The sequence below is a fragment of the Gymnoscopelus microlampas genome (genome assembly GCF_963454915.1).
Source record: "Gymnoscopelus microlampas genome assembly, chromosome: 1".
Lineage (NCBI taxonomy): Eukaryota > Metazoa > Chordata > Actinopteri > Myctophiformes > Myctophidae > Gymnoscopelus > Gymnoscopelus microlampas.
Genome location: NC_139962.1, coordinates 14669490 through 14696692, shown reverse-complemented (window position 1 = coordinate 14696692; position 27203 = coordinate 14669490). Strand labels below are relative to the sequence as shown.

Sequence of the window (27203 nt, the reverse complement as noted above, 5' to 3'; positions counted from 1 at the left end):
AACAGGAGAACTCTTGATTAAGTTCCTCTGCCAACTCTTGGCCTGTGCCGCTGAAGCGTTGGCCGGGTCAGTGAGGGGGTTAAGTGACAGTTGACATTGGGCAGGTCTGTTGTTTCTTAAGATTGAAGTCCTTTTGATGTCCTTGAGACTCTGACCCCCTGTGACCCCCCCCCCCCCCCCCCCCTCCCGGACGGGGCCTGGCACCGGAGGGGCCGATCTCCTGATGACATCACTTCCACTGTTATGAAAAGAAATCGAGCACCTGCACCTTTTCATTCGGCACATTTACCACTCAGGGCTTTCATTTGTGGCTCCATGTTCACCGGAGGGAGTTGTCATTTGCAATGCTAATGGCCATCTCCTGGGAAAATGTACTATTAAGTTTGTATGAAATTAAGAGAGCAGGGTTGTTCTTTTTTTTATATTTAACATATTTACACCTACCACGTTTTGCAAATGGATGTATAATTTTTTTTTTCATTTCATTTTTTGTCTCCTTTGTACCTGTTGAATACCTACCTTGCTGTGCACACATTTGAAAACGCTTCCAAGGAAGCAGTTTGTGAGATGGTTTTGACAGTATCATGGACAAAGAAAAATGTTAACACTATCGGGGAGGTTGTCTAGCACGTTGGGGTCTTGACTTCACGGGCATCCCAAAATCCAAGTCCCCATGTGAAACCAGTCGAGAACCAATGTTCTGTTCCCCCCTGCTGTGTACAGGAAGTGGGCCCGTGCAGGGTTTTAGTGGCGCACCCAGGGGCCCCTGGATGTGAGGGTTCTGGCATGCCCATCTCTGTTCTCTCTGCTCCCATCAGCACCCTTATAGCCGGCAGGCCTGTCAGCAGCACAATTAAGGGCCGCGCGGTAATGAAAGGAACATTAGCAGAAGCAATTTATTTCTCGGTGCAGTGCCGGAAGGTTCCTCGGGTGCTGATATTCCATGCAAGCTTTTGTGTGCCATACTGTGTCCATTATGGCAGGAGTAGCTGGGGAGGGGCGAGGAAGGATGCACCCTGGGTTGAGAACATAAGAGGGGGGGAGGGGCAACTATATTGCTGAAAAATTTGGTCCATGTATTTACGCAGTACCACGCCGGTTTTCTACGTTCTCTTTCTCTCTTTCTCTCTTTCTCTGCTGTTTAATCTGTATCATTCTGCATCTCTGTGTTTCTGTCTCTGCCTTCCTCTTGCTTCCACCGTTTGCTTGGCCTCCTCTTTCATCCCCCCCCCCCCCCCGCTCTCTCTCTCGCTCCCTCTCTCGCCGTTATTCCTGTGTTCATTTTGTTCCACTGAAGTTTATTGAATTAGCGCAGACAGCTGAAACGCACAAGATAAGAGTGCAGCTCTCTGCTCCTCTCTGAGAAATGATATTGCGTGCGTGCGTGTGTGTGTGTGTGTGTGTGTGTGTGTGTGTGTGTGCATGCTTGTGTGTCGGAGGTAGAGGGGGATGGGAGCAATGCAGAGGTTATATTGAGAGGAAATGGAGACCAATGTGTTTTGATGTTTCACCTGAAAGGCACAATAAAGGCAGTACGTGCTCAACGGAAGAGTTGGGAAATATTTGCCTGCTGGCGCTTCAGTGGGTGATTATCCTCGCTCTCTCCTGGCTTTTAGGTCGGCTGTGAACAACGTGCGACCTCCTTGGATTTCAGTGCGCGGGCGATGCCGTTTGTGGTGAAGTTTCGGGGGAGGAAGTGATGAGGGAGAGGGGGAGAAAAAAAACTTTCCTCTCACAGGATTTTCTTTTCTTTTTTCCTTTTTTTTTTTCGGGATCCGGCTTCACTGATTCCCCTCATTGCATAGCGGCACTCTGTGTGGCGCGTCACTACCGCATCCCCAATAGAGTCTGACCTGAAATATTCTGCTACTCCAGCACACTGCGCTGTTTGTCCAGTCAACCACAGTAATGCTCCGCTGTGCACACTGCTATACAACACCGTGATGTTCCAGTTCCAGCCGCACAGAGTACGTTCCGAGACATAATTGAACGAAAGCTGAATATGAACTTGGTAAAACAAATATATGAATAAATAAATGAAGTGATGATAATTCATTGTCATGGCAGTACTTTTAGTTGATTTTCTCATTTTCCATCAGAAATGTCTTTCAACGTGGGGCGAGTGTCAACAAAGCGCACGATTGAGCGGACTTACAAAGCGGGTCATATTTATCCATAAAAGACAGAGAGACATAAATTCAAGATGATTTAATTCCGGCCTCACTAGTAAATGTTGGAATTGGCAGAAAAAAGCTTCAAACCAACAAAAGTTGCTGGTTTGACGTGAGGTAAAAAGTACAACGTGAGGTAAAAAGTTATAAAACAAATGACTTTAATTCTGCTCCAACAGCTTAAACAATGGCTTCCCAAGCCCTTTGCTTGTTTTTTGTTGTTTATTTGTGAAAGAAATACGCAAATCATGGAACACTAACCATCATAGCCCCAAGTGGCAATTGGTGGTTTCAATCCCAACTAGAAAGGGGTGCTCAGTGGAGCACAAATCTATGCCAGGAGGCACGCCCTTTACCTACTTTCATTGTTGCGTGTCTGGCTGTGATGACATTGTTTTGCTGTTGTGAGTGTGAATAAAATGCACAGGAAAATGCGGGGAAGTCTATGTAAAGGATGCTGATCGTTAATGCCTTCTGTCAGTTATGTTTGTACAGAGACAGATTGAGAAAACAAACAGCGACCCCCATGTCTGTCCATATTGACATAAAACATCATAAAGTAGTTGAAGCCGGCTGCCAAAGTATGGCACCCAGCTGATAGTACCGCTATGAAAGCAATACAAACTAGTTGGGGAGTAACGGTACACAAAAGGTTCGGTTTGGTACGTACCTCGCTTTTGAAGCCACGGTTAATTATCATTTTTCTGGTACAGTAAGGGGGAATATAACGCATTAAAATAGAATCTCTTGTCTTTTATTAACTATTGTAATAATGGTTCATGATTGTTGTTAAAAACTTAACATAATAAAACAATACAAAATAAAATACTAACAAGCAAATAGTAAGCATGTCGTGCCCCACAATTATACATTGAATCTTCAAACTCTGGGTCTCGTTAAATGATCATAGCAATCAAAAGGCTCTTTCTTTCTCTCGCTAACTCTCTCACACTCTCTTTTTTATTTTTCGCCATTCGTAAAAAAAAAAAAAAAGCTGCACCGAAATGGTTTGGTACGAATACGTGTCCCATTTTTAAGAAAATGCTAATTTTGGTTGCCCTGCCGCTAGTTCTGGGTTTCATGACACTGATTAGAAAACTATTTGGGTTGCTTGGCCTACTGGAAGTGTGCTTAAGGAATTTGAGGCTGATTGGGTAGTAGTTTGTGATATTAGCTTTGGAGACAAACACACACGAGGTGAAAGCATAATATCTGGTCCTGCCTTTGTCTTGGCAGAGATGATGAAGGTACTGCTCATAAGAAACACTACAAAGACAAAACATTTATAAGTTAAAGTCATACTATGTAGCTTTGGTAGGTTCCATTATTTTAGACAAACACTGTTATGATTTGATATCGCCAAAAAGTATTCTTAAAATGAATGTTACACAATATGACTTTAAAGAAAATGGAATAGCATGTTTGAATTGCATGCCATACAATGGAAGTGAATGAGCATCACCGACATCAGTTTACTTAAAAAAATCATAAACCTTGTAAGGTTTTAAGCATGTCATGGCCTCCAGTTGATTACTGTGAATATTGTGAAGTCTAGTTGTTGTAAAAAAAAAAGTGGAAACGGGCTGTACAAATCTTCTCCATATGTTTCTGTTCTCTGGCCCTACAGACAGGCATATGACGACACTGTAAATGGCATACAGACTCCAGTTGATTAGCAGCCTATCTTAGTTCGCTTGCCCTTTGACCCTAAAGGTTTTAGGCAGAGGGGGCTCGCTGTTAGCGGTGCTATTGACCAGAAATCATTAGCACAGAACTACTGCCCTACAGGACTTGATTAACAATGAGGAGGACAGAGAGACAAGAGGGTGGAGAACAGAGGGATAATGGAGGAGTGTATGTGATTATGGTGTCTGCTGTCTTAAGCCCCCCACGCTGGAGAAGGTGACTGCAGGTAGCATAGATTGATAACCCTCCCTACCAACCTTGCCAGATTCTGTGAGAGAAACAAGCAACCAGGTCTAGGAAAACCAGCCCAAAAGAAGCGACTATGAGCCACATGAGCACTTTAACATATACATCAGCTATTTGAAAATAGCAGATCTGCAAGCTCACAACGCGTTGCGATGCGACGCGTTGTGAGCTTGTAGATCGGCTATTTTCAAATAAAATCTTGCGGGGAAATTATAATAAGCAGATCTGGCAACCCTGCTCCCTTCTGCCCCATGCTCTGCCTGGCTCCACCTCTCTGTGTGTGATTGACACCGCTTGTGTTCCAGACAAGTGGGCTGCTCAGAGGTTGTTGACCCCATTAATCCCTGGTGGACCAAGAGGGAGTTGCTGCACACTATGTATCAACAGTGATAATATGACCAAATAAATCTAAATACAATCGAAAATGGACCCAAGCCTACTGCAGGGTTCTATGATGTAGTGTGTAGAAGTGCTGGATCGACAAAATATAAGGACTTCTTGCTTTTATCTTGAAATGCACTGACCAGGGGAAAGGTATAATGCCTCACGGTATATTGACTAATGAAATGTACTGTAACAATCCCTTACAGTAAATAATCTACAGTATTCTGGTGCTATGTAGGAAATCCTTGATTTTATTCAAACAGCAAATCAGATTCTGCATTCCATGTCAATGAACTTTTTTTCATTTTTTATCAAATAATACATTTTATTTGGTATTCTAGTTTCTTTGTTTTCTCTGCACTATACTTACAGTATTTACCTTGTTTCTTGACTAGAAATCATGCCTACTCTGCTTTTTCCGATCTTGCACTTGTAAGTTGCTCCGGATGAGAGTGTGTACTAAATGCCTTAATTATAAATTGCAAACCATAATTATAGAATTTACCAGTCAGTATTGTGTAGGGCTGGGTATTCATGCATCAGTACTTTTGAGCACCGACTGAATCTAACCTGTAGCACAGATGATTGAAAAGCACTTGGTGCCAGGTTTTGGTACAGTACTGCTTTTGAGCCATTTTATCTGAGAACCCATCTGATAATTTTAGTTTTACCTGCTTTTTTACTTTAATGCACACATTTAATTAGTTCTTTGTGTCCTTTAGTATTTTAAAGATGTATCGAGTAGCATTCAGCCACTTATTGTGTGTTTACAAGCAACAGGGACAGCAGAACACGTTTCAAAGCGACGGGGCCAGTATAGAGGCAAAAGAATGAATGACATCATGACAAGGTCACGTTCAGATATCAATTAACCAGCTGAGTCGTACACGTTTACCGTTATTGTTGTTTTTGAAAAGTTAAATTGCAAATTAATTCACTCTCTCTCTTGGGCTCTCTCTCCGTATCTATCTCTCTTGCTCCCTCTCTCTCTCTCACTAACACACACACACACACACACACACTCTCTCACACACACACACACACACACACACACACACACACACACACACACACACACACTCTGCGTGCTTGCTCTGCGACAGAGCATTAGACGTTTTCTTAGCACACATTTGATTTATCTTACCATGCACACTGCTTCACTTGAACTTGTGTCATTCATTACATTATATATTCTTGAATTCTGAATTGTATGTTAGGCTACTTAAAGCAATGTGTGTCCGAACAGATCAATGCTTTTTCATGTACTAACAGTAACTACAGGACGGAACAAAAAGGACTCACAGTCGTAAACGGGGGGACCAAACGTCCTCTGGTCTCCCTACCCCAGTGTCACTGACCAGCAACAATGTTTCCATCACATGGAGCTGTGTTTCCAAATCCAAGCAATATCGCCACCATAACCCAACGGGACGCATTGTAATCGCATAATTGGTTGTGAAATAGGGGTGTGCCGATATGTCGCGATACGTTTTCGTGACGATATGTATCGTTTTGGGAAAAAATAAAGAAATCTTTTTGCAATAATAATAATGTAAAAACAGAAATATTTGTTTGTATTTGCTTTTTTCCCCCCATATATTTTCATACGTCCCCCCCATGTATTTTCATAATAAAAAAGTGCCATATATCGTATCGTATCGGCACACCCCTATTGTAAAACATAAAAATGAATGACATTTTATCAAAACAAATTGCAATATGTAAAACACGTGTGTGTGTGAGAGAGAGAGAGAGAGAGAGAGAAGACAGGAAAGCGAGAGTAGAGCGAGATGACAAAGTCTGTCAAAGATTAGTGGTCTGGATTCGAACCTGTGACATTGGAAGTAGCTCCGTGCTGGAATGTTTACTGAGTGTCTACTCTCTAGACTGTTGAGTCATTAGGTAGATTGCGCCACACGACGGTGTTCTAGATTACGAGGACCTATTTATAAACCCCTCGGGGCTTTCTGACCTCACGTGCGCTAAATGAATAATGTTAAACCTTACTGAAGTTAATTTAACAGTCAGGCGAAATCAACTAGGGACTGTAGCATTGAGCCAGATTCACCCCGGCCCCTTGTATTTCTCCGCTAGAGCAGGTGGTTCTGTTAATGTGTACGCTCATTATGTGCATTACAATATTACATTCACCCCTTAGCCCTGAAATGAACACAGCAAGGGAACGCATTGGATGTATTTAGAAATGACACAATGGCTAAATATAGCAGCTGTTTTAATTTTTATGGGTTTTTCTTTTTTCCCACCATGTATTTTGCAGTATCATGGTCTACATGGAACATAGTGTTGTAATCAGTCGGAAGGATCATGTAGCTTCCTTTTTTTTCCCCCCACGAAGAAGAAAAAGTATGTGCCGAGTCATAGGAAACGACAGAGGGCTACGACCTCCTTATCTGCCGTTGAGCGAAGTGTCAAGTCTGGGAGCGAGCGCAAAGTCGGCATTGAACTCTGACCCAATTTACTTGCATGTTTTTCTAAAAGGCCACGGAGCCAAGTGTGCGCCGTCAAACGAAATATCAGAGAGCCCTCCCTCCCTTTCTCCCCAACTCTCCCTCCCTCTCTTTCTCTCTCTCTCTCTCTCTCTCTCTCTCTTCCCCTGTTCTTTGTGACACATGTATTCAATAATCCGGCCCCGCTTTTCCAGCCACAGTTTTCCAGCCATTTCTTTTTCTAGCTGTGCTCAGTATTTAGTATTTCTTCCCGTCACGTTTACCTGGCAGATCTTTCAACGCATTCACATGTCTGGGCAAAGAAACCCCTAAGATTTTCCATATGATGATTTGGTTATATATATGTTTTTTATACTTAAACATTAAATCATGGAGTCGTTCACGCTGAGACACAATCCAGCCTTCTAAAGCCCCGATTTATACCTTGTTGTGCACTGGTGTAGATCGGCTAAATTCAACACGTGACATCCACACGCAACAATGTATAAATCATGCGCCATGGTCGTCATGATCCTGTGATGGCTCTGATGTCTTGGGGGATTTTAGTGTGTGCTCTAGCACTCTTTCAGCATATTAACATTTTCTCTCTCTCTCTCTCTCTCTCTCTCTCTCTCTCTCTCTCTCTCTCTCTCTCTCTCTCTCTGTCCATCTCCTTTAATTCACCGCAGTCTTCATGCATGCCAGTGTTTCGCTGTGTAATGCTGAAACACTGGCATGTTTAACACAAACCTTTGTGCACTCTCTCTGGACCGCTGTTCTTTTACCGGTTTTCCACAAACCCACAGTGCTGCTGTTATACTCTTTTTATTAAAAAAATGTTCCCCAGGAGATCAAAGGCATGCGCTGCACATAATGCAGAGCACATAGGAGTACACAACCTGTACGTGTTACTGATGAACCTCTGGATTGTTGCGCACTGCATTCGTGTGTGTGTGTGTGTGTGTGTGTGTGTGTGTGTGTGTGTGTGTGTGCGCTCACTCTCACAAAGTATTATCGTGTATAGGTTCCCGGGCTAGACCTGCTCTAATTGATAGGGGCTGCAGGTATTTACTTTCATTCTCAGGCTGGATTAAATCTCAAAGGCAAGAGAAGATGGAGCTTGTTTTTCTCCTGGCTTTATTTTAGAGTGTGTGTGTTTGTGTGTGTGTGTGAGAGAGAATGAGATGCATGATTCCTCTGAGCAAACATCCAAATGCAATTGGTGAGAACTAGTTAGCATATCATAACTTTAGGTAGTGTGTGTGTGTGTGTGTGTGTGTGTGTGTGTGTGTGTGTGTGTGTGTGTGTGTGTGTGTGTGTGCGTGTGCGTTCTCATCTTATGTGCTGCAGCTTCCGTCTCTCCTCTATAACTAGAACTGTCGAATCCTCTAAGGCTGCGTGATGTCTGGGACCTCTCCGTGCAACCAATCTAATCTGCTACCCTGAAGAAGCCTGTGTGTGTGTGTGTGTGTGTGTTTAGCGGACAGAGACTTATTTACTGCACCCGCTCAATAACAAATATCATTATCTCTGCTGCTATAGTTTTCATTTCATTGTGTGTCAATATATTTAAAGGGGCATTTCATTCCCTAATATATCTGAACAGTATTTTATCTCACATATCAATGAGATTGATTCCTCAAGATTATTTTCCCTTTTTTTACTCCAGTGTGTATGCAGGTCATTAGATATTTGTTTGGCAGTGCTTGGATTTGGCCGCTGTGTTAAATATCTGACACAATGCAGCTTTTTAATATATGATGAAAGTAGAGGACCAGTTCTACTAAATGAGACATGACTTGCATAGATTGACCCAACAGTTTGGGAACTACATCTTATTTCTACGTATAAGCTCTAGGTGAGACTTAAAAATGTGATTCTGAAAGATGTAGTTTTGAGGAAAAGGCCGTAAAGTTTTTGACAAGGTTTTTTCAACTTTCTCAGCTCAAAATACGTCTTTGAAAAAATGATGTTTTGAATTCATATACAGTATTTAGTTAATACTAAATGCCCAGCAAATGAGCAATGGTGTCCAATATTTAAATGTCTTTACGTTCATCGTTCAATTCAACCCCAGCAAACCTTTCATGTTCTCTCATCAGTCTGACATGTTAACCAATTGAGACCTGAAGCCGATTCTACATATGTCTCCTAAATCTCAATACATTACATTACATTACATTATAGTCATTTAGCAGACGCTTTTATCCAAAGCGACTTACAATAAGTGCATTCAACATAGGTAGGGAACGAAACTACTAATCACCAGAGGTCTTAAGTGCATTTCCTGTAAAAACAAGCAACCAAGAGTATACCTAGCGCTAAGGTAAAAGTGCAATATATCAGCTATCTACTTTCATAAACACATGAGATAAAATAGCCAAATCAAATGAGCACGAGCTAATAGATCCAATACAACAATAGTTCCTACAACTAGTTAACAACAAGTAGGCCAGGCAATAGTTTAAAATCGTTTGTTTCTATATCAGTGGTGCTCAATCTTTTTCATGTCAAGGACCCCCAAAATGATATGTATTTGGCCGCGGACCCCCATCAAAATATTTTGTTCCAGGGACCCCAAGAAGCAAAGATTTGAGTTAAAAATGTTTGCTTTAAAAATATATATATTCAAAGATTTGCACACATTTTCACGATTTTTCAAAAATAGCCCAATGTGTAAAATAATGCTTTTTTAGCTCAAATCTAAAAATGACACAGTTCCAGTTCTTAATGGGTTAAAACATCAACAGCTGCTCTCTCCCTTTTGGTTCACAACAAAACTATCAAATGTAACAAAAGATTTTCTTTTGTTCTCAATAATGTCTCATCGGCCGCCTATCCCAGAATTCATTGCATTTCAATTCCTGGAGCACACGGCCAGAAAAGGCTTTTGTGTGCGGGAGGTAGGCAATGGTCTGCAATAGCCGGCCACAGATCCCTGCAGAGAAAATGTCAGTGATTGTCCAACAATTATGATAGTATTATGATACTTGACCTTATGTCCTTATAAAATGCTTTATAACGTGTCATGATTAATGTTCGAAATCATTATGAATATTATTGAGTGCTTGTTATAACTATAATTCTACAGTGTTATGAGCAGATCATATAATGAGTCATGTTTCTAATGCTTCATACTGTACACATGGGCTTCTTAGAAAGTGTTAATTATAATAAAACTAAGAATATATTATTTATAACTCAAGACAAGACTCCAGACAGTTGGTGCAAAACTGCAAGAGCAATTCACCTGTAATTTGTTTTCCCATTTTAACATTGTGTATAAAATATATTTTCTACTCAATTTCTTGCCTGAAACACAAGGAATACTCTGAGTCATAGGAAACTCTACTTATGTGTCATATATACTTCATATGAGAAAAATATCAGAAGTGCCTACCCCCCATTAACTCCTGCTGGCAAAATATAATTATTCAACGTTGCATACTAGACATCACTTATACTTCCTCTTGAGTTTATAAGTTGACAGTTTGAATATATTTCCTTTAAAAAAAATTCAACCAAAATTTCATTTTATCGCTCTGCCAGTCTTAATGGCAGTTCCTTTCCATTCATCCTAATGGGGGTTGAGTGTGAAGGGCGCACCGTGTTTCAAAAAGCTGGAATAGCTGTGTCACTTTACTTATGAATGACACCTGATTCTGGGTAGAGACACTTGAAGACACGGTGAACTATCTTGAAAGAGTAGAGAGTGGGTGCACTTTTCAGTTGTTTTTTACCTTGACGTCTGTAGTTAAAGTTGACACGAGAAAGCACTTTGAAAAATAGAACAACTTCTCAGTTTCTTTTTAAGGAAGGGGTAATTTTTTAACAAACTCTGTAATGAATGTCATTTTTTGACACTTTGAAGCTTCGTCTGTAATTTTCTGCAACGCTCAAAAACTTCATTTTCATAATAACACTTAAAAAAATAGAAGGTGAATCTGTACACTGCCAAAGAAGTAGGCCAGGACAAAGTTCCAGCCCCAAACTAATTTATGTATATAGTGCCCAACTAAAAGTGCAAGTGAAAAGATATTCTGCAAAAAAAAGACTTGTTTCAGCACATCATGTTTTCTCCAGTGTTTTCAAGCTGTTACAAGCTGTAAATGTGGGTTTTTTAATATTTTCTTTTTTCAAAATATGAAGTGGAATGGAAGTGCAATTGAACTGAACATGAAATATAATCCAAAATGTCCCCACGTTCGAGTGATCAGTATCTGCACTTTACAAATGTCTCAAAAGGTTGTAGACCCCCCCCCCCCTTTTTTTAAACCCATTTAGACTGGGAACCCCAATTAGTTGTTATACATTTCAATCCGGGAACCCCTTTTTGTAACATTAGCTGTTGCTATATATAGCCCAAAAAAAAAATTGGTGTTGAAATTATTGAATTCAAACTAAAATGTTTTTCAGAAAACTTAGGTCAGGATTTAGAATCGGCCTCAGGTCTAAATGGGTTAATTTAGAGTAGCCAATTATTTTTTTTGCCCTTTTTTCCTCCCCACACACATTTCTGTCTTGTCACTGCTGTTTTATCCTAACTGACTCACCTACCAGTGAGGAGCCCCATCGAGAGGATGTAAAAGCCTCCGTCCTACTCCTCCCGCCCAACACTCCCCTGCTGACAGGTGCTGCCCCCAGCCCGTAGGATTACACGCAGTGGTGGCAATTATCACCCTCTTCCCCGGGCCCGGCTTCCCTCCCCCCGAACACGGGCAAAATTGTGTTTGTGTTGAAGACGCTCGACAAAGCCAGATAGATGCACCACGGTGGATTCGAACCCACCGCCTCCGCGTCGACGGGCAGGCACTTAACCTCTGCGCCACCCCAAGCGCTGTAATTGTAGACTTCTTGTGAGCAACATGTGCTGCAGTACATTATTAAAAGCATGTTGATAATCAGGAAATGTTTATAAGCCAAAAAGACATGGAAAGCATGGACGTGTCAGTCTTTACTACAGTTATGTCTTGGCCTATTGCATAAAACTCTGAATTCATGTAATACACCACACTGAGTGTAGTATGAATACAAAACAAAAATACAATAATAAAGAAGATATAAAGCTGTCAAAGGTGAGTCGTGTCCCAGTTATAGATCATGCATTGAAAACAAATGTGAGAGAAAGTGCAACAGGGTGGTTAAGTTAAACCGTCTGGCCATATCGATGTATTCAATGAAGGCTTTCAGCTGCATAGAGAGAGGAATCCAGTAATGTATGGTTAAACTTAGAGTAATTAAAGTTTTGGGGAGCTTAGCATGTATGGAGGCATACTGTAGTATGACTGAGATTACAATTTTATGCAAAATAAATCATCTTATTTCTGGCAAAATGCCTCTAGTTTGTGGCTGCTTAACATTCCGTTTTTTGGCCCCGGCCCATTCCACTCCCACTTCTCTTCACCTCTAATGTTATCTGAGAGCCCACTTCCTTTGCCTCCCTGCAGTGACGGTACCATGCAGCCTCTCACAACAATCACTAAAAAATCTCAGACTATGCACATTCTGTATATATATGGATGTCGCCTGTGTATATACTGTATAGTGTATTTTTGCATATCCTGTTAGAATCCCTGTCAGACTTATGGCATGCATACATTTGCACGTTCTAGGGCAAAATCTTGCTCCCCATGAATGCTCGGGGATTCATTCTGCGCCTATTTTGCATACGCTGTTCATCAGATGCTACATATTACACACCTGGTGTGTCTGTGACCGATTTTTGAGAGTTAGGGTGGAGTTTGAGAATTCTTTCTACAGTATTCTAATTGTGCTGTGCACTTGTGCTTATCTGTGCCGCTGCTAAAATCTCATTCCCCACTGTTGTTGCTCTCTTCCTGTGTGTGTGGGCTCCGGTAGAAGTGACCCAATTTGCCCCCCCCCCGTGAATCAATAAGGTTGGATCTTATCTAGCTTAACGAGTAGGGCAGAGCAGCTGTGTGGAAGGTTGTGAGCGACGGCTGCTCATCTCTTGTATTCTGCCCTGGTTCTGCACATGGCCTCGCAGATGACCAGGTTTCCGATGAAAAGAGCACAACCTGTGAGTGGTTTATAAAATAAAGCCTGACTCATCTTTTATATTGTGCACGCCATTGCATTATAGGGAGGCTTATTTGTGAAGCAATTTTGCTATTTTCCATCTTGGCGTGATTTTTCAAGAGGTTCTTTTGTCTGCCGTCCCCCCCCGTCCCCCCTCCCAGCCCCATTTCTCTAATGACGTCTCCTCTACTCCCAAATCTTTATTTAGTTTGTTGCGTTTGATGTGTGTTGCGCTGCGTGTGTGTGTGTGTGTGTGTGTGTGCATGCATGCATGCGTGCGAGATTGTGCATAGCTGTGGTGGTGTTTGGCCTGTGTATGGTGCTGTTTTGTGTTTGTGCACATAAACGCAATGAAAGAATTGGAAACTTTAAGTGTGTGCGTGCCCGTTCAACGCTTTGTTGTGAGTTCATGGTGTTGTGTGTGTGTGTGTGTGTGTGTGTGTGTGTGTGTGTGTGTGTGTGTAGACTGAGAGACTGGGGCGTTGATGTTGTCTACAGAGACACCCCCTCTAATGAAATAATGGCGCAGCAGTGGCATAGTGCTTTGTGGGGGGTAACAGGACGGCACATCACTGACTTCAATTACAGACATTTTTTTTAATCTCCTCCTTTTCAGTCAGAGAAAAGTATGGGTCGTTTTCCTTCCTTTTAGCAGACATGCTTGCATTGAAGAAGAGACAAAGAATAAAAGGCTCCCCCAAGCCAGACTTGGGTCTAAGTGATTTATTTTTTTACAGAATGGACTGAAAAGACATGACTAGCTTTAATTCACTGTCTTTTTAGGCTGTGTGTTGCCACAGTGAATGACCCTGGTATTAACATGCTTGCTTTTCAGCCATGTCTGCTAATCACTGCTAAAAATGTGTTTTTCATTTTTGCGTACCATAATACACTTCATAGCATAAACAATATTGTAGTTCCCATAGGCATTTTCTCTGCTGTATTTTCTGTCAGGTTTATTTCTGTGATTTTCTATATTGATGAATTGTCTTCTAGAAATAATTACCATATTTATTCCATTAATCCAATTTTGAAGAATTGTGACATCCTAGATTGAGGCTAGTTTTTAGAGGCTTTGTTTTTTTCTGGAATATTTGGCTTATTGCTGTTCTTCTCTGTCGACAAACACATGGATTGATGGATGCTCAGTTTTTGAAAAAATATATAAAATCACAAAAAGTAGCTAACTAACCAATGGTCAATAATACCAATTTTGTCAATAGCACTATTATTAAAAGCTCTGAAATGAGTGTATAATATTATATGCCATTGGCTCTCATGGTTATCCAGCTAGAAAAATGCATTTGAAGCACAACTCTGACTCAGATGAAGAAGACATGGTCACATATAGCATTGACGGGGAGAGATGAGCTTGGTCAACCGGTGACCAAAATAATAATCCTACTATCCTACTATAATTCTAGTAACCTCTGTCTGTAGTGGTGACTGTCTGTAGTGGTGACTGTCTGTAGTGGTGAAGCTCCCCGTTTCTCCTCCCGGTTCTCCTCAGTGGCTGGAGCAATTGCTCTGATTTTGCACACAGCCATTGACCATTACCATCTGAACTTAACTGTGAAGCCCGTTTTTGCATTTCATCAAATCTCAGCTTCTTATTAGCGTTTATGTGTGAAAGAATGTCGCCTCCCGGGTTGCCAGATCATGTGCGCATATCCCCCCACGGATGCGTCGACCGGGTATGGTCTAGTAGTAATAATAATAACAATAACATGGCAAGCTTTTATTTGCAAATCATACAAGCCCTCATGTTCATGTATACACAGTGATGTTGAACTGTTCCCAGGTGGTCATTCAAGTGGATCCCCAATAAAAATGTTTTTTGTTTTCTTCACAAATTGCAGTTCATAACTTGTGTTTGAACTTATTTCACTGACTGTAATATAACGAACGATTAACGATACATTTCAACGATTGCTTAAGTATAGTGCACACCCTGAAATCATGCCACAGACAATCATACTTCAGGCCGGTGTCAAAGTTTTTTGCCCGTCAAAATGAGCTACCGCTCGCATGAAATGGTGATCTCCATAATGTTTTTCTAATTATTTACGCACATATTTGTTGCACATAAAGTAGCATTATCAGAGTAAAAATAGACGGTAGTGCGTTTACTGTGTCCTTATATATTAGATGTTTTATATATTTTAATGCGTCAGAGAAGCAGGGTGCATACCGTGCAACATCACTGTACCTCAAAAGTTGCGCTATTTTTAACTTTTTCCACCCCACGTGTTTTTCCCTAGCGACTATTCTCTCTATGAAGGGCCCCTTAACTGGCCTCTGTGTTGCAACTCAATTCCATTACTTAACTGGCATGGTTATTATACAGAAGCAATATTGAACACGGTATATGAAATTGATTTTTTTTTTCTGTTCCCTCCCACAACTCTTTCTCTCTCTCTCTCTCTCTCTCTCTCTCTCTCTCTCTCTCTCTCTCTCTCTCTCTCTCTCTCTCTCTCTCTCTCTCTCTCTCTCTCTCTCTCTCTCTCTCTCTCTCTCTCTCTCTCTCTCTCTCTCTCTCTCTCTCTCTCTCTCTCTCTCTCTCTCTCTCTCTCAGGGTGGACCCCATTCCATATGACACTCCTAAGCCGACGGGTCACACGCGGTTTGTGTGCGTTTCAGACACGCACTCCCGTACGGATGGCATCCAGATGCCCTATGGCGACGTGCTTTTGCACACGGGTGACTTCACTGAGCTCGGTCTACCCTCCGAGGTTAAGAAGTTCAACGACTGGCTGGGTAATTTAAAGCCGCTTAACACACACGCACACACGCATGCATACACGCACACACACACACACACACACACACACACACACACACACACACACACACACACACACACACACACACACACACACACGCATACACGGATGCATATATCACACATAATAGTTTGTGTAAGTAAGTGTGTGTGTGTGTACAATGACAGCCCCCCCCCCCTCTCAGAGCCAGGCTAAGTGTCCAGTTTAACCCCTGTAACCTTACTCTCTGGGCTAGTTAACCCTCGACCCTCCCTCTGGCCCCAACTCCATGGCTGTGGCTGGGAGTTCTGGGCTCTGCGTGTGTTTGTGGGTGGCTCTTTAGGTGTGTGTGTGTGTGTGTGTGTGTGTGTGTGTGTGTGTGTGTGTGTGGATTCACTTCCAACAGCCTGTCTTGCAACACTTGATCCTCCTGGCTACAGCCTACAGATTCCAGGCTAGTCTGGTGGTTTGTCAGCCCTCGTGTTTGTCTGTATCTCCTGCACCGATTCACACTATGAATACTTCACTAACACACACTCGCTCGCGCGCACACACACACACACACACACACACACACACACACACACACACACACACACACACACACACACACACACACACACACACACACACACTACACTACACTAATTAAAACGACATCTTTGGCAGGTGTAACAAGGGGCTGCTCGTAGGTGAGACCGGGCACTGCGTGTGCACATGGTCGTCCTAGTCAGTCCTCCCAACACCCCCACAACATAAACACTAGCCTGTCACACGCCTCCCCCAAATACCATTCAAATGACCATCAACAACAACAGACTCGGGTCAGTAAGAGCGAGTGGCACCAAGTGGCGTTCCACCATGCCAGGATTTTACATTACATTACAGTCATTTAGCAGACGCTTTTATCCAAAGCGACTTACAATAAGTGCATTCAACATAGGTAGGGAGTGAAACTACTAATCATCAGAAGTCTTAAGTGCATTCTCTTCTAAAACAAGCAACTAAGAGTATACCTTGCGCTAAGGTAAAAGTGCAATATATCAGCTACCTACTGTACTTTCTTAAACAGATGAGACAAGTAGGAAAATCAAATGAGCACAAACTAAAACAAATAAGTGTGTCGAATAAACAAGATCCACGATGTCATGGAGCACGTGCTAACACACACACACACACACACACACACACACACACACACACACACACACACACACACACACACACACACACACACACACACACACACACACACACACACACACACACACACACACACACACATACATGCATATATGCGTAGGCACACTTACATGTGCATGCAAATAGACATATACCCTACACTGACTGCACACGCACATAATGCAGACACGTGTAGCAATATGTGTGTTAGGGCTGGGCAATTGTCTGAAAATATATGGAAACCGATATTTATAAATATTTTTGAACCCTTTAAGACCTGGAACACATCTGTGTCATTTTTAGATTTGAGCAAAAAAGCATTATTTTACACTTTCGCTATTCAAAAATAGCAGATCTACAAGCTCATAGTGCCGCGCTATGAGCTTGTAGGTCTGCTATTTTAGAAAAATCGAGAAAATTAGTGCAAAACATTTGTAACTCAAATCTTTGCTTCTGGGGGTCCCTGGAACAACATATTTTGAGATGGGGGTCCCCGGCCAAATACATATCATTTTGTATTTGGGTAATGGGTTAATTTAACCAATAAGTGACTTAGTCTTGCCCATATAGGTTAATCGAATAATCAAGAAGCAGTTTTTAGCGGTGCCAACCGCTCTAAGCTTGACTTTGTCCGTATGTCCGTCCGTCCGTCCGTCCGGATGAGCACGGCAAAGAAGCAAACAGCTATAACTTCAGTGTGCAGCATGCCACCAAGTCCAAATTTGGTATGTGGACTTAGACCACCAATAGGCACGAGCATGAATTGATGAAGTTATCAAAGAGGGGTCCAGGGACCCCCAGCGCCCGTATGAGCACGGGATGAGCACGGGATTTTAAACAGCTATAACTCCAGTTTGCAGAATGCCACCAAGTCCACATTTGGTATGTGGACTTAGACCACCAATAGGGACCAGCATGAATTGCTGAAGCCCCGCCCCCTCTGTCTTCCCATTGGCTGGCCTTCAAACAGCCATAACTGAAGTTCGCAGCATGCTATGGAGTACACATTTTGTACATGGACTAAAGGCAGCAATAGGGACTAACTGTCATTACTTAAGCCCCACCTCCTCTGTCTGCCCATTGGCTGGGCTTTAAACAGCCATCATTCCAGTTTGCAGCATGCTACCAAGTACAAATTTGATAAGTGGACTCAGACCACCAATAGGGACGAACTGAAATGAGTTAAGGCCCGCCCCAAAGGCACCGCTTCCTTCACACAGGGTGTGATTTTTAAATCTATATATATTTTATTTCTTATATCAACAAATCGACATGAACATTTTGAATAGATTCGTTTTAATAATCAACTAAATCAATTAGTCTGCTTAACCACTTAACCCTGTAATTCATTCTACAACGGTGGAGCACACAAATTGTAGGTCACGATGCGACGCGCTGTGAGCTTGTTGATCTGCTATTTTCCCTTTTTTTGGAATTTTATTTTGAAGTCATTTCGCCCCAATCCTGTGTGTGGACAGTGGTATGTCAGACGGGTGGCATTCCACCAGAACTCGTCCACAACCCACTGTCACAGCTGCTATATCAGCTGGCTCCATCATAAGGACTCAGCACTTTATATCCCACCCCTCCATCCATCAAGACAGATAGCTGAGTGCTGCCACTCTGACTGTGTGTGTGGGTTTGTCCGTGTGTGCACTGTACACACTATGTGTTTTTACTTGTGATTATATTTGTGTGTGTGTGTGTGTGCGCGTGTGTGTGTCTTTATGCACATCTCTATTCTTGAGTTTGTTAAGTGAGGGCCACATGTTTGTGTACGGTGGTCATAATGGGCAATCGATGTGGGCCAAAGTGGAAGAGGACTGTGTGTCTGCCATTATCCTGTTTAAGCCGAAGCCACAGTTGTGTGTGTGTGTGTGTGTGTGTGTGTGTGTGTGTGTGTGTGTGTGTGTGAGAGAGAGACACACACACACACACACACACACACACACACACACACACACACACACACACACACACACACACACACACAGAGAGAGAGGCATTATAGCGATGAGGCCTGTGTCAGCACACCTGTTAATCACCCCTGCATTCAGACTGGGGGATGCGGTGAAAGGCATGAAAGCATCCCAGACAAAGTGGTGTGGTAGAGCACAGAGGCCAAGGAGAGGAGAAAGGTTGATGTTATAGAGGATGTTTTTCAGGTAAATGCAACAAAAGGGCTTAAGATGGCGAAGGCGGACGGGAGTCTTCTTACTGCTTGTGAAAAGCCTGCAATGCGTTACGTTTACATAAAATATGTTGTTTTTTTCCCCTGTAATATGGTATTGATATGCTTTTTCACCCTGTTAAGATGGTGACGTCTGTCAGCTTTTTGTTAATTCTTTTAAAAAAAGAATGAAGTGCCTTGGAATGCTTTCTCTCGCTAAGAAAAAGCAAAACATTTTCCTTTCTCGTTACCAGCTAAGAAGAAGTGAGGGTCTTTTGTGTTGTTGTTCTGTTCTCTTACAGATTGGGCCTTAATGGAGAGAGAACGTCGATAGTTCTCACATTTACTTCCAAGGCTGTAGCCTTTGTTACTATGGGAGGCAGTGTGTGGGGGGAAAGCAGACCTGAGAATGGAAAGGCAGAGATTTCTGTTATATCAGACGGTATAGCAGTTATGCCACAAGAGCACCTTTTATATGTTTGAGGTCTGATACATTTCTATCAGGATGTGACATGAAGTCCACAGTTACCCATGAATTCAGCATGGTGAGTAATTTGTAAAAAATATAATTATTCATTATTTTAAAACGGGTTTCTTTTTTATTTGCGTTAATATTCTCCCAGTCGGTGCTTTGGCAGTTGTTGACTTGAAAAAGAAAAAAAAGAACGATCGTAAAATAAATTCTAAGACTATAACAAAATAGTCTGGTCTTTGTTGCTGCTCAAACCAACCAGCTGCTTTTTCGGTAGACCAGATAAAAGTGTGGAGTCGAGTGTGGTTTTATCTCCTTTGGACACAGTTGATGGAGAAATGTAGTGGTAAAAAGGCGAGGAGTGAGGAGAGTGCATTTATATACATTCTTACATTGCACAGGGAAATTCCTTGTATGTTGTGCAAACACACACCTGGCAATAAAACTAATTCTTATTCCAACCCCATACTCGCCTCCTAAAATCACCCAGCGTCCCCTAGAGAAGCCTCAGTGCAGTTTTATCTTATTTCTTTTTGCATCTTATCTTATCTTATCCTCTGCTGCCCTGGAATAGTAGTCTCTCCCCCTGAAGCTTGGTATCGCTGACTGGCATTTGGCCTGCAGCAAGCAGATCATTGGAGATCAATGCAGTAGGATGAGCTTGGTCTGACCTCACCTGTCTAATGCTGCCCCCCCACTGGCTCTGATCCTCTGCCGTAAGCTGCTCCCACTGGCCTCGGTGTGTGCGCGTGTGTGCGTGTGTGTGTGTGTGTGTGTGTGTGCGTGTGTGTGTGTGTGTGTGTGTGTTGTGTATTACATTCTCAGCAGGCGTGTATGTTTTGGTTTTGTGTTTGCTCATATGCTCTGGTGATGTACTGTGTGTGTGTGTGTGTGTGTGTGTGTGTGTGTGTGTGTGTTTGCACGCGCACACACACACAGAGCGTCTCCGGGTTTGTTTGCGCACAGGTCCATTTACACACACACATACACACATACACACACACGCACATTTTAAACCCATTAAGACCTGGAACGCATCTGTGTCATTTTTAGATTTGAGCTAAAAAAAGCATTATTTTACACTTTGGCTATTCAAAAATAGCAGATCTACAAGCTCGTAGCGCGGCACTCGGTGCCGCGCTATGAGCTTGTAGATCTGCTATTTTTGAATAGCCAAAATTGGTGCAAATCTTTGAATGTGTATATTTTTTAAGCGAACATTTGTAACTCAAATCTTTGCTTCCGATGCACGTCTATGTGTGTGAGTCTTTGCATGTGAGTCTTTCTTTACATGGAGCTTGTTTGGAAAGTTTATAGTTTGTATATATTTACAGTACCTTGTGATATTTCAACAAACAAAAAATAATAATTGCCCCTCTTTCACCTCGGCATGGAGACATGTGGAACAGTGCGGGGGTTGAATTGGCGCTGATTGGTCTCGTCTCGAGTTTATTTCTGGAGACCAGGAATTATTTCTCAATTTCTTTTTCACGTCTCCAATTTAACGCTTTCTGATATTGGAACATGATTGATTTTGATTCCTCTCCTGATTGTGGCAGTTGCAATGTTCTGTTTTTTAATGTGATATGATTGTAGGGACGGGGATAGGAACGCTGTTAACTGTTTAGGACTGATTCACTGAAATGTTTAAATAACTCATAAAGAATTATTACAATATTTTATATAATGGTAACTCAGACAACACTGTTCTCTTGCAGTGCTACTTACTCGTTCTGTTTTTCAAAGCGACCCTTGGCAGTTCTCAGGCTGGATTTAAGGCTTGGTCTATGTCATTCTAGAGGAACTTTCAGCATAAAACATGTTTAAAGCCGGCTTGTTTCTGTGAAAGTATTCTTTCTCGACTTTGCTCTCATCCTAGGACTGGGCAATTAATCAAAAACATATCAGAACTGATATTTGAACCATTTACCGACTTAATCTTGCTCATATAGGGTAATTAATTTATTGAGAAGCAGCTTTTTTATATCATGTATAGTTGTATATAATTTCTTATATATCAACGAATCAACACGAAAACATTTGTATAGATTTATTATACTTATACTGTTGTACAACAGTGCCGATTTACAAGCTCACAACGCTTCTCGATGCGACACGTTATGAACTTGTAGATATGCTATTTTCACAATATAGATTTTTATTCAATGATGAATCAATAGTTATTTAGACAAAAGTTTGAAATAACCGTGATATTGATTTGAAGCCATATCACCCAGCCCGATCTCATCCTGCTGTTTATTAATAACGTTCTGCAATAGAATAGGCAAGCTCACATATAATCTGACAAAAAGTTGTCTATAAAGCGGGCCCCGTAAACAAAGAGTGTGTTTCAGTTATTTAGTGTCCAGTGTTGAAATAAATAATATGTCATAGTTTATCAGTTCACCAGGTTTAGGAAAATGTGTCTGGATCACAATAAAAAGCAGCAGTAGATTGTCAAAAGAGAACCGGTGATAGAGGTGGTGCCTCCATCTTTCGCTAACCTGATCGAAGTGCAATGGTTGCAATTGCAGAAGATGATTTGGTTCACATACACTGTGTGTGTGTGTGTGTGTGTGTGTGTGTGTGTGTGTGTGTGTGTGTGTGTGTGTGTGTGTGTCACTGTCACAGTATAAATGGGTGTGTGATGCAGTTAGGGACTTGGGGGGAGGACCGAGCGATGGGGCTCCCTTATAGAGTTAGACTGGAATTTATGGGTCGACGAGAGCTAATTTAGAGCACCAGGAATGAAACTCATAGACCAGGGAACCATGAGTCTTTTCCTTATTGCATTAGTGTGTGTGTGTGTGTGTGTGTGTGTGTGCGCGAGACACACACACACACACACACACACACACACACACACACACACACACACACACACACACACACACACACACACACACACACACACACACACACACACACACACACACACACACACACACACGACACACACACACACCCTTTGGAATTTAATTTCTGTCTGCCAGTATATTTAGAAAGAAACTACTCTTGTAAGCTCCAGACCCAAAACTTAAGCAGCGTACAGTATATGCACACATTTCACTTAACACAGCAATCATTATTGAATAAATGATTTTTTTGTTGAATTATTTATTTAGCTGTCTTTATTCACTTCGCTTCCTGGATAGACTCCTCATCCCTACTGCTCATCATTTGCCAGAGCTGCAGAGCAGGGGAGCAAACAACATTCGTTAGACAGTACACTAGCCATTTTGACTACGATCTATAATTTCACCTCACACAGCACACAGAGAGAATAGCTAGCAAGATGGCAAGGATGCGGCAAAATGGAAAAGGGGGGAGGGAGGAAGAACAAAAGAAAATGAGGAAGATGATGTTCGAGGCCAGAGTTGAATCGGTCGCATGTGTCGGTCACAAAGGACGAAGCCCCCCGCAGAGGGAGAGATGAAAGGGCAGAGCCAAAATGGAAAGATGAGGCGAGCTAAATTACCTTGATTTGGGTCAGGTTCATGCTTGATTCAGACCCAGTTCACAGAAATAGACGATGACACAGCTGTAAGTAATCCTGACCTCTTGAACCATCTGAAGAGGTTTGATTTGGTTTAGTTTTATCTGTATTTCAAAAAAATACAGATGGAGGAAGTCTTCTACAGTATGAGCAGGGCAAAATGTTGAATCCTTCCTTCAGGCCACTTTAGTGTCACTTTTGTGAGTTTGGTGCCGTCTAGGTCTAAGGTTAAAACTCATCTAAAGGGCTTGGCTGAGCTTGTTACATTGTGATGTGAGCAGCACATCAGTAGCTAAATAAACTAATGATGGATATGTACTTAGGTGGGGCAATGTATTGCAAGTATTGACAATGCTATTACTATTGGCATTTGGCATGATCACATTGGCACACCTTTAATTGGCATTGCCACCTATAATTCATGCAACACAGCTACTGTACACTGTTCTCTACAACAGTGGTTCTCAAACTTTTTCGTGTCAAGGACCCCCAAATTGACACTTATTAGCCCGCGGACCCCCATTTGAAAAGATATGCCAGGGACCCCCATAAGACAAGATTTGTTACGGCTCTAGCAGTGATTCTGAACCATTTTAATTTCAAGGATCCTCAGTTTTACATGCACTAGGCTACGGACCCCTATTTAATGGCATTTCTACCTCTGGGACCCCAATTTATATTGTAAAATCAATGTTAATTTAACTCTCTGAGTTACAGACCCATAAGGGTCCATTTGGTTCCTAACTATCATTTAGCTGGGGACCCCCTGGAACTCCATCAAGGATCCCTGGGGGTCCCCGGACCCCACTTTGCTCTACAACACTACTCTCAATCCTCACTCACCTCTCACTGGCTTCTCTCTCTCTCTCCCTCCCTCCCTCCCTCCAGGTGGCCTTCCATACGAGTTCAAGGTGGTGATCGCCGGGAACCACGAGCTGACCTTTGATAAGGACTTTATGGCCGAGTTGGTCAAGCAGGATTACTACCGTTTCCCCTCGGTGTCCAAACTCAAACCCGAGGACTTTGACAATGTCCAGACCCTCCTCTCGAACGGTGTGTACCTGCAGGACTCGGACGTCACCGTGAAGGGATTCCGGATATACGGCGCACCGTGGTAAGAGCGCTCGCCGTTTGCACTCGTATCTTATGTGTTCCTACCATGCGCACGTGTTATCGTGCATCCATCACGTGCATCCATGTATTTCTGTATATGTCTTGTCTAGGGATGTGAACATTATCGGCGACTTTCGACTCATCTCTTAATCAAAAAAACTTTTCTAAACATATTTTTACTGTTTAATTGCCTATTTAGAAATGTTCTTCAAGTTGTGTGCTGCTGCGAACCTCAAATAGGAACGTCTATATTACATGTTTACACTGTCTCCGATGAGTGGGGAGGAGAGAGTCGGGTACAAAGGAACATCTTTCTGTAGTATTAAACGGTATCCATCCATCCAGATTCATAGTTCAGACTGATCAAACTCCATAGCTCAAGCATTGGGGGATTCATAGCGAAACATTATTACGAAGCCCTATGCAGTCATAGAATGCAGGATTTCAGCATCATTATAGTGAGCCTTTCCATCGACGTTTCAGCAACACCGTAAACAGCAAATTATTATTATAGCTATGAACAGACATCATGACTCAGAAATGTCAAGTAAACACATGCTTCATTTAAATAAAGCCTCAAAGATTTGTTGACATTTTTCGACTTAGACGCAAATTCTGAACATGATGGCAGTAGTTAATTAACAAAAACAAAAAAGATCAACCTATCGGTAAATGCCTCCGACAGGTCGTCTCGCAAAACACTGAGTTGTTCACATGCCTCGTATCTCTAACTACATGTTTGTGTGCCTCACAAACACACTCCCCACCCCCAACTCATTCTAAAGGCTTCTACCTTTTCCTTCCTTTCTGAGCATCTAGTTACATGTGACTTTGTTCATCTGCCTGCCTTCACCCAGTTACACTTGTTGTAAGATCGCAGCAAAGGTGTGTGTGTGTGTGTGTGTGTGTGTGTGTGTGTGTGTGTGTGTGTGTGTGTGTGTGTGTGTGTGTGTGTGTGTGTGTGTGTGTGTGTGTGTGTGTGTGTGTGTGTGTGTGTGTGTGTGTGTGTGTGTGTGTGTGTGTGTGTGTGTGTGTGTGTGTGCGTGCGTGCGTGCGTGCGTGCGTGCGTGCGTGCGTGCGTGCGTGCGTGCGTGCGCACGCTTATTGGGAAGTCTTACTTTCCTCCTGTTCCCTGGCTGGCTTCCAGCTCCCCCTCCTTGCAGTGTTGGACTGTATGGGTACCTAACACGCAGGGTGTTGTACTCAGCACACACTCTTCTATTATGGACCTGGGACCTTGGCTGGCTCTTCAGGCTTACATTACACCTGTGTTTTGACATGGGGTTAAGTGATACGCGTGGTACTGGGACACTCTATCTATAGTGTGTTTTGAAGAGAATCAGTAACAAGGGTGTGTGTGTGTGTGTGTGTGTGTGTGTGTGTGTGTGTGTGTGTGTGTGTGTGTGTGTTTATGGGTGAGGTGACACTGAGCTTGGTCACACAAGGCTGTGTTCTAATAGTGAGAGATAGTGCAGCAATATGACCAAAAGCTTTCACGATATTTGTAGACCAAACAGGGATATTGGGTATTTATCACATACCTAGTCTGTATTTGTCCTGGGTGGTGGGGTTGATAAAAGGACTGAGAGGGTGATGAACCATATCAATAAGCCTATTATCCGTCATTGGGCTGATAAGGCAGTAACTAACCAATCACAAATGTTCATATATAAAGGGCCTTTCTGTGGGGGTTTGCATGTTCTCCCCGTGTCTCCTAGGGTAGGTACCCTCACAAAAACATGCAGTAATCCTGGTCTCTATACTGCCTCCCCCTGGTCAGCCAGGGCGCCTGATGGAGGGGAAAGGAACTGGTTGGAATAACGTGTTACTTCCACGCGATACGTCTAACCAGGGAACCTCCCCCCTGTCAGGTGATAAGATGCGGCTTGCTAGCTCTCATGCATTGAAGGAGGCATGAGCTCGGCTCTAGGCTCTCCCTAGGCTGGCAGAGGGAGTGTAGTGCCCAGGATCACGTAGACAATTGGCACTGGGTGAAAAAAATGGGTTACAAAATCGTGGGATAAAAGATTAGTTAAAAAATAAATCTCTCATACTGGAAAACTCAACATATGGGCCACCACTGGCAGGAGATATGCACAGTAAAAGGAAGTGTTAATCTAACTCTGTTAGGTTAAATTAACACTTGATATTATTGTTGAATATCGTCGCTGTTGGGCAGAAACTGTACTGTATGTCTGAAACTGTTACTTTTCAGAAAATTAAAAAAAAGTTCCAATGGATCTAATGTTATAATTTTGTCTCAAGCTCGTGTTAATGCTTTTCATTGGTTTAAATATTTGTAAAACCCACAGACACTTAACCACTTTAACTTTCACTTAAAAAAATAAAGGAAAAACTGACAGCAGATCTACAAGATGCAACGCGTTGTGAGCTTGTAGATCGGCTATTATTGCTACTTTAGTGTGATACTGTAGTATGACGAAGTAGGGCATTACCACCTACATGGTTTCTGCCCAACAACAACGATATCCTTGTTTGTGGACTGCGGTTATGTTTGGTCGTGACTTCCTCTCATGCCCTTATGCTTTGATGCAGCCAAATCCATTTTGGGAAGTGAATTATTTGACCCAGTTGTGGTTACATTTGGGCTGTATTTCTCATTGTGAATTGAAAGAAACAACCACCACTGTAACCGCCTGTCAGTAATGCATGTTACTCACAGATGCAGTGCCTCCTCCATACTGTTTAAATGAGCATTTATTAAAATTACCCCGTTACCATGGCTCTCCTGTGCTGTGTCCCCTTCTCTCTGCTCTGTTTTTTCTCGCTCTTTTTCTGTCGAGGGTTTCTCACAAGTCTGGTCTGGCCTTTAAATAGCTATTGAGGTCACACCTTCATCCTTTAGTGTCTATAATTAGCGGGCCACGCCGGCCAGGCTAAACAAGCAGGGGAGGGACGGGCGAGCGCTCCCGGCACGGTGTTCCTCGGACATTGCAGCTGCGGCTCAGCCCAGGCAGGAAACCAGAGAGGATATCTCTTTCTCTCTTTCTCTCTCTCTCTCTTTTCTCTCTTTT

General features: G+C 42.4%; 1 protein-coding gene across 1 annotated transcript in view; it reads left to right on the top strand.

Moving 5' to 3' along the window:
- LOC311049090 (metallophosphoesterase MPPED2) overlaps positions 1–27203 on the top strand; it is a 78296-nt gene that overhangs the window by 11893 nt on the left and 39200 nt on the right. Inside the window, exons 3-4 of the mRNA XM_084062549.1 lie at positions 15549–15730; positions 23944–24169. Of these exons, the coding sequence (XP_083918675.1) occupies positions 15549–15730; positions 23944–24169 (408 nt within the window). The remainder of the gene's footprint in view (positions 1–15548; positions 15731–23943; positions 24170–27203) is intronic.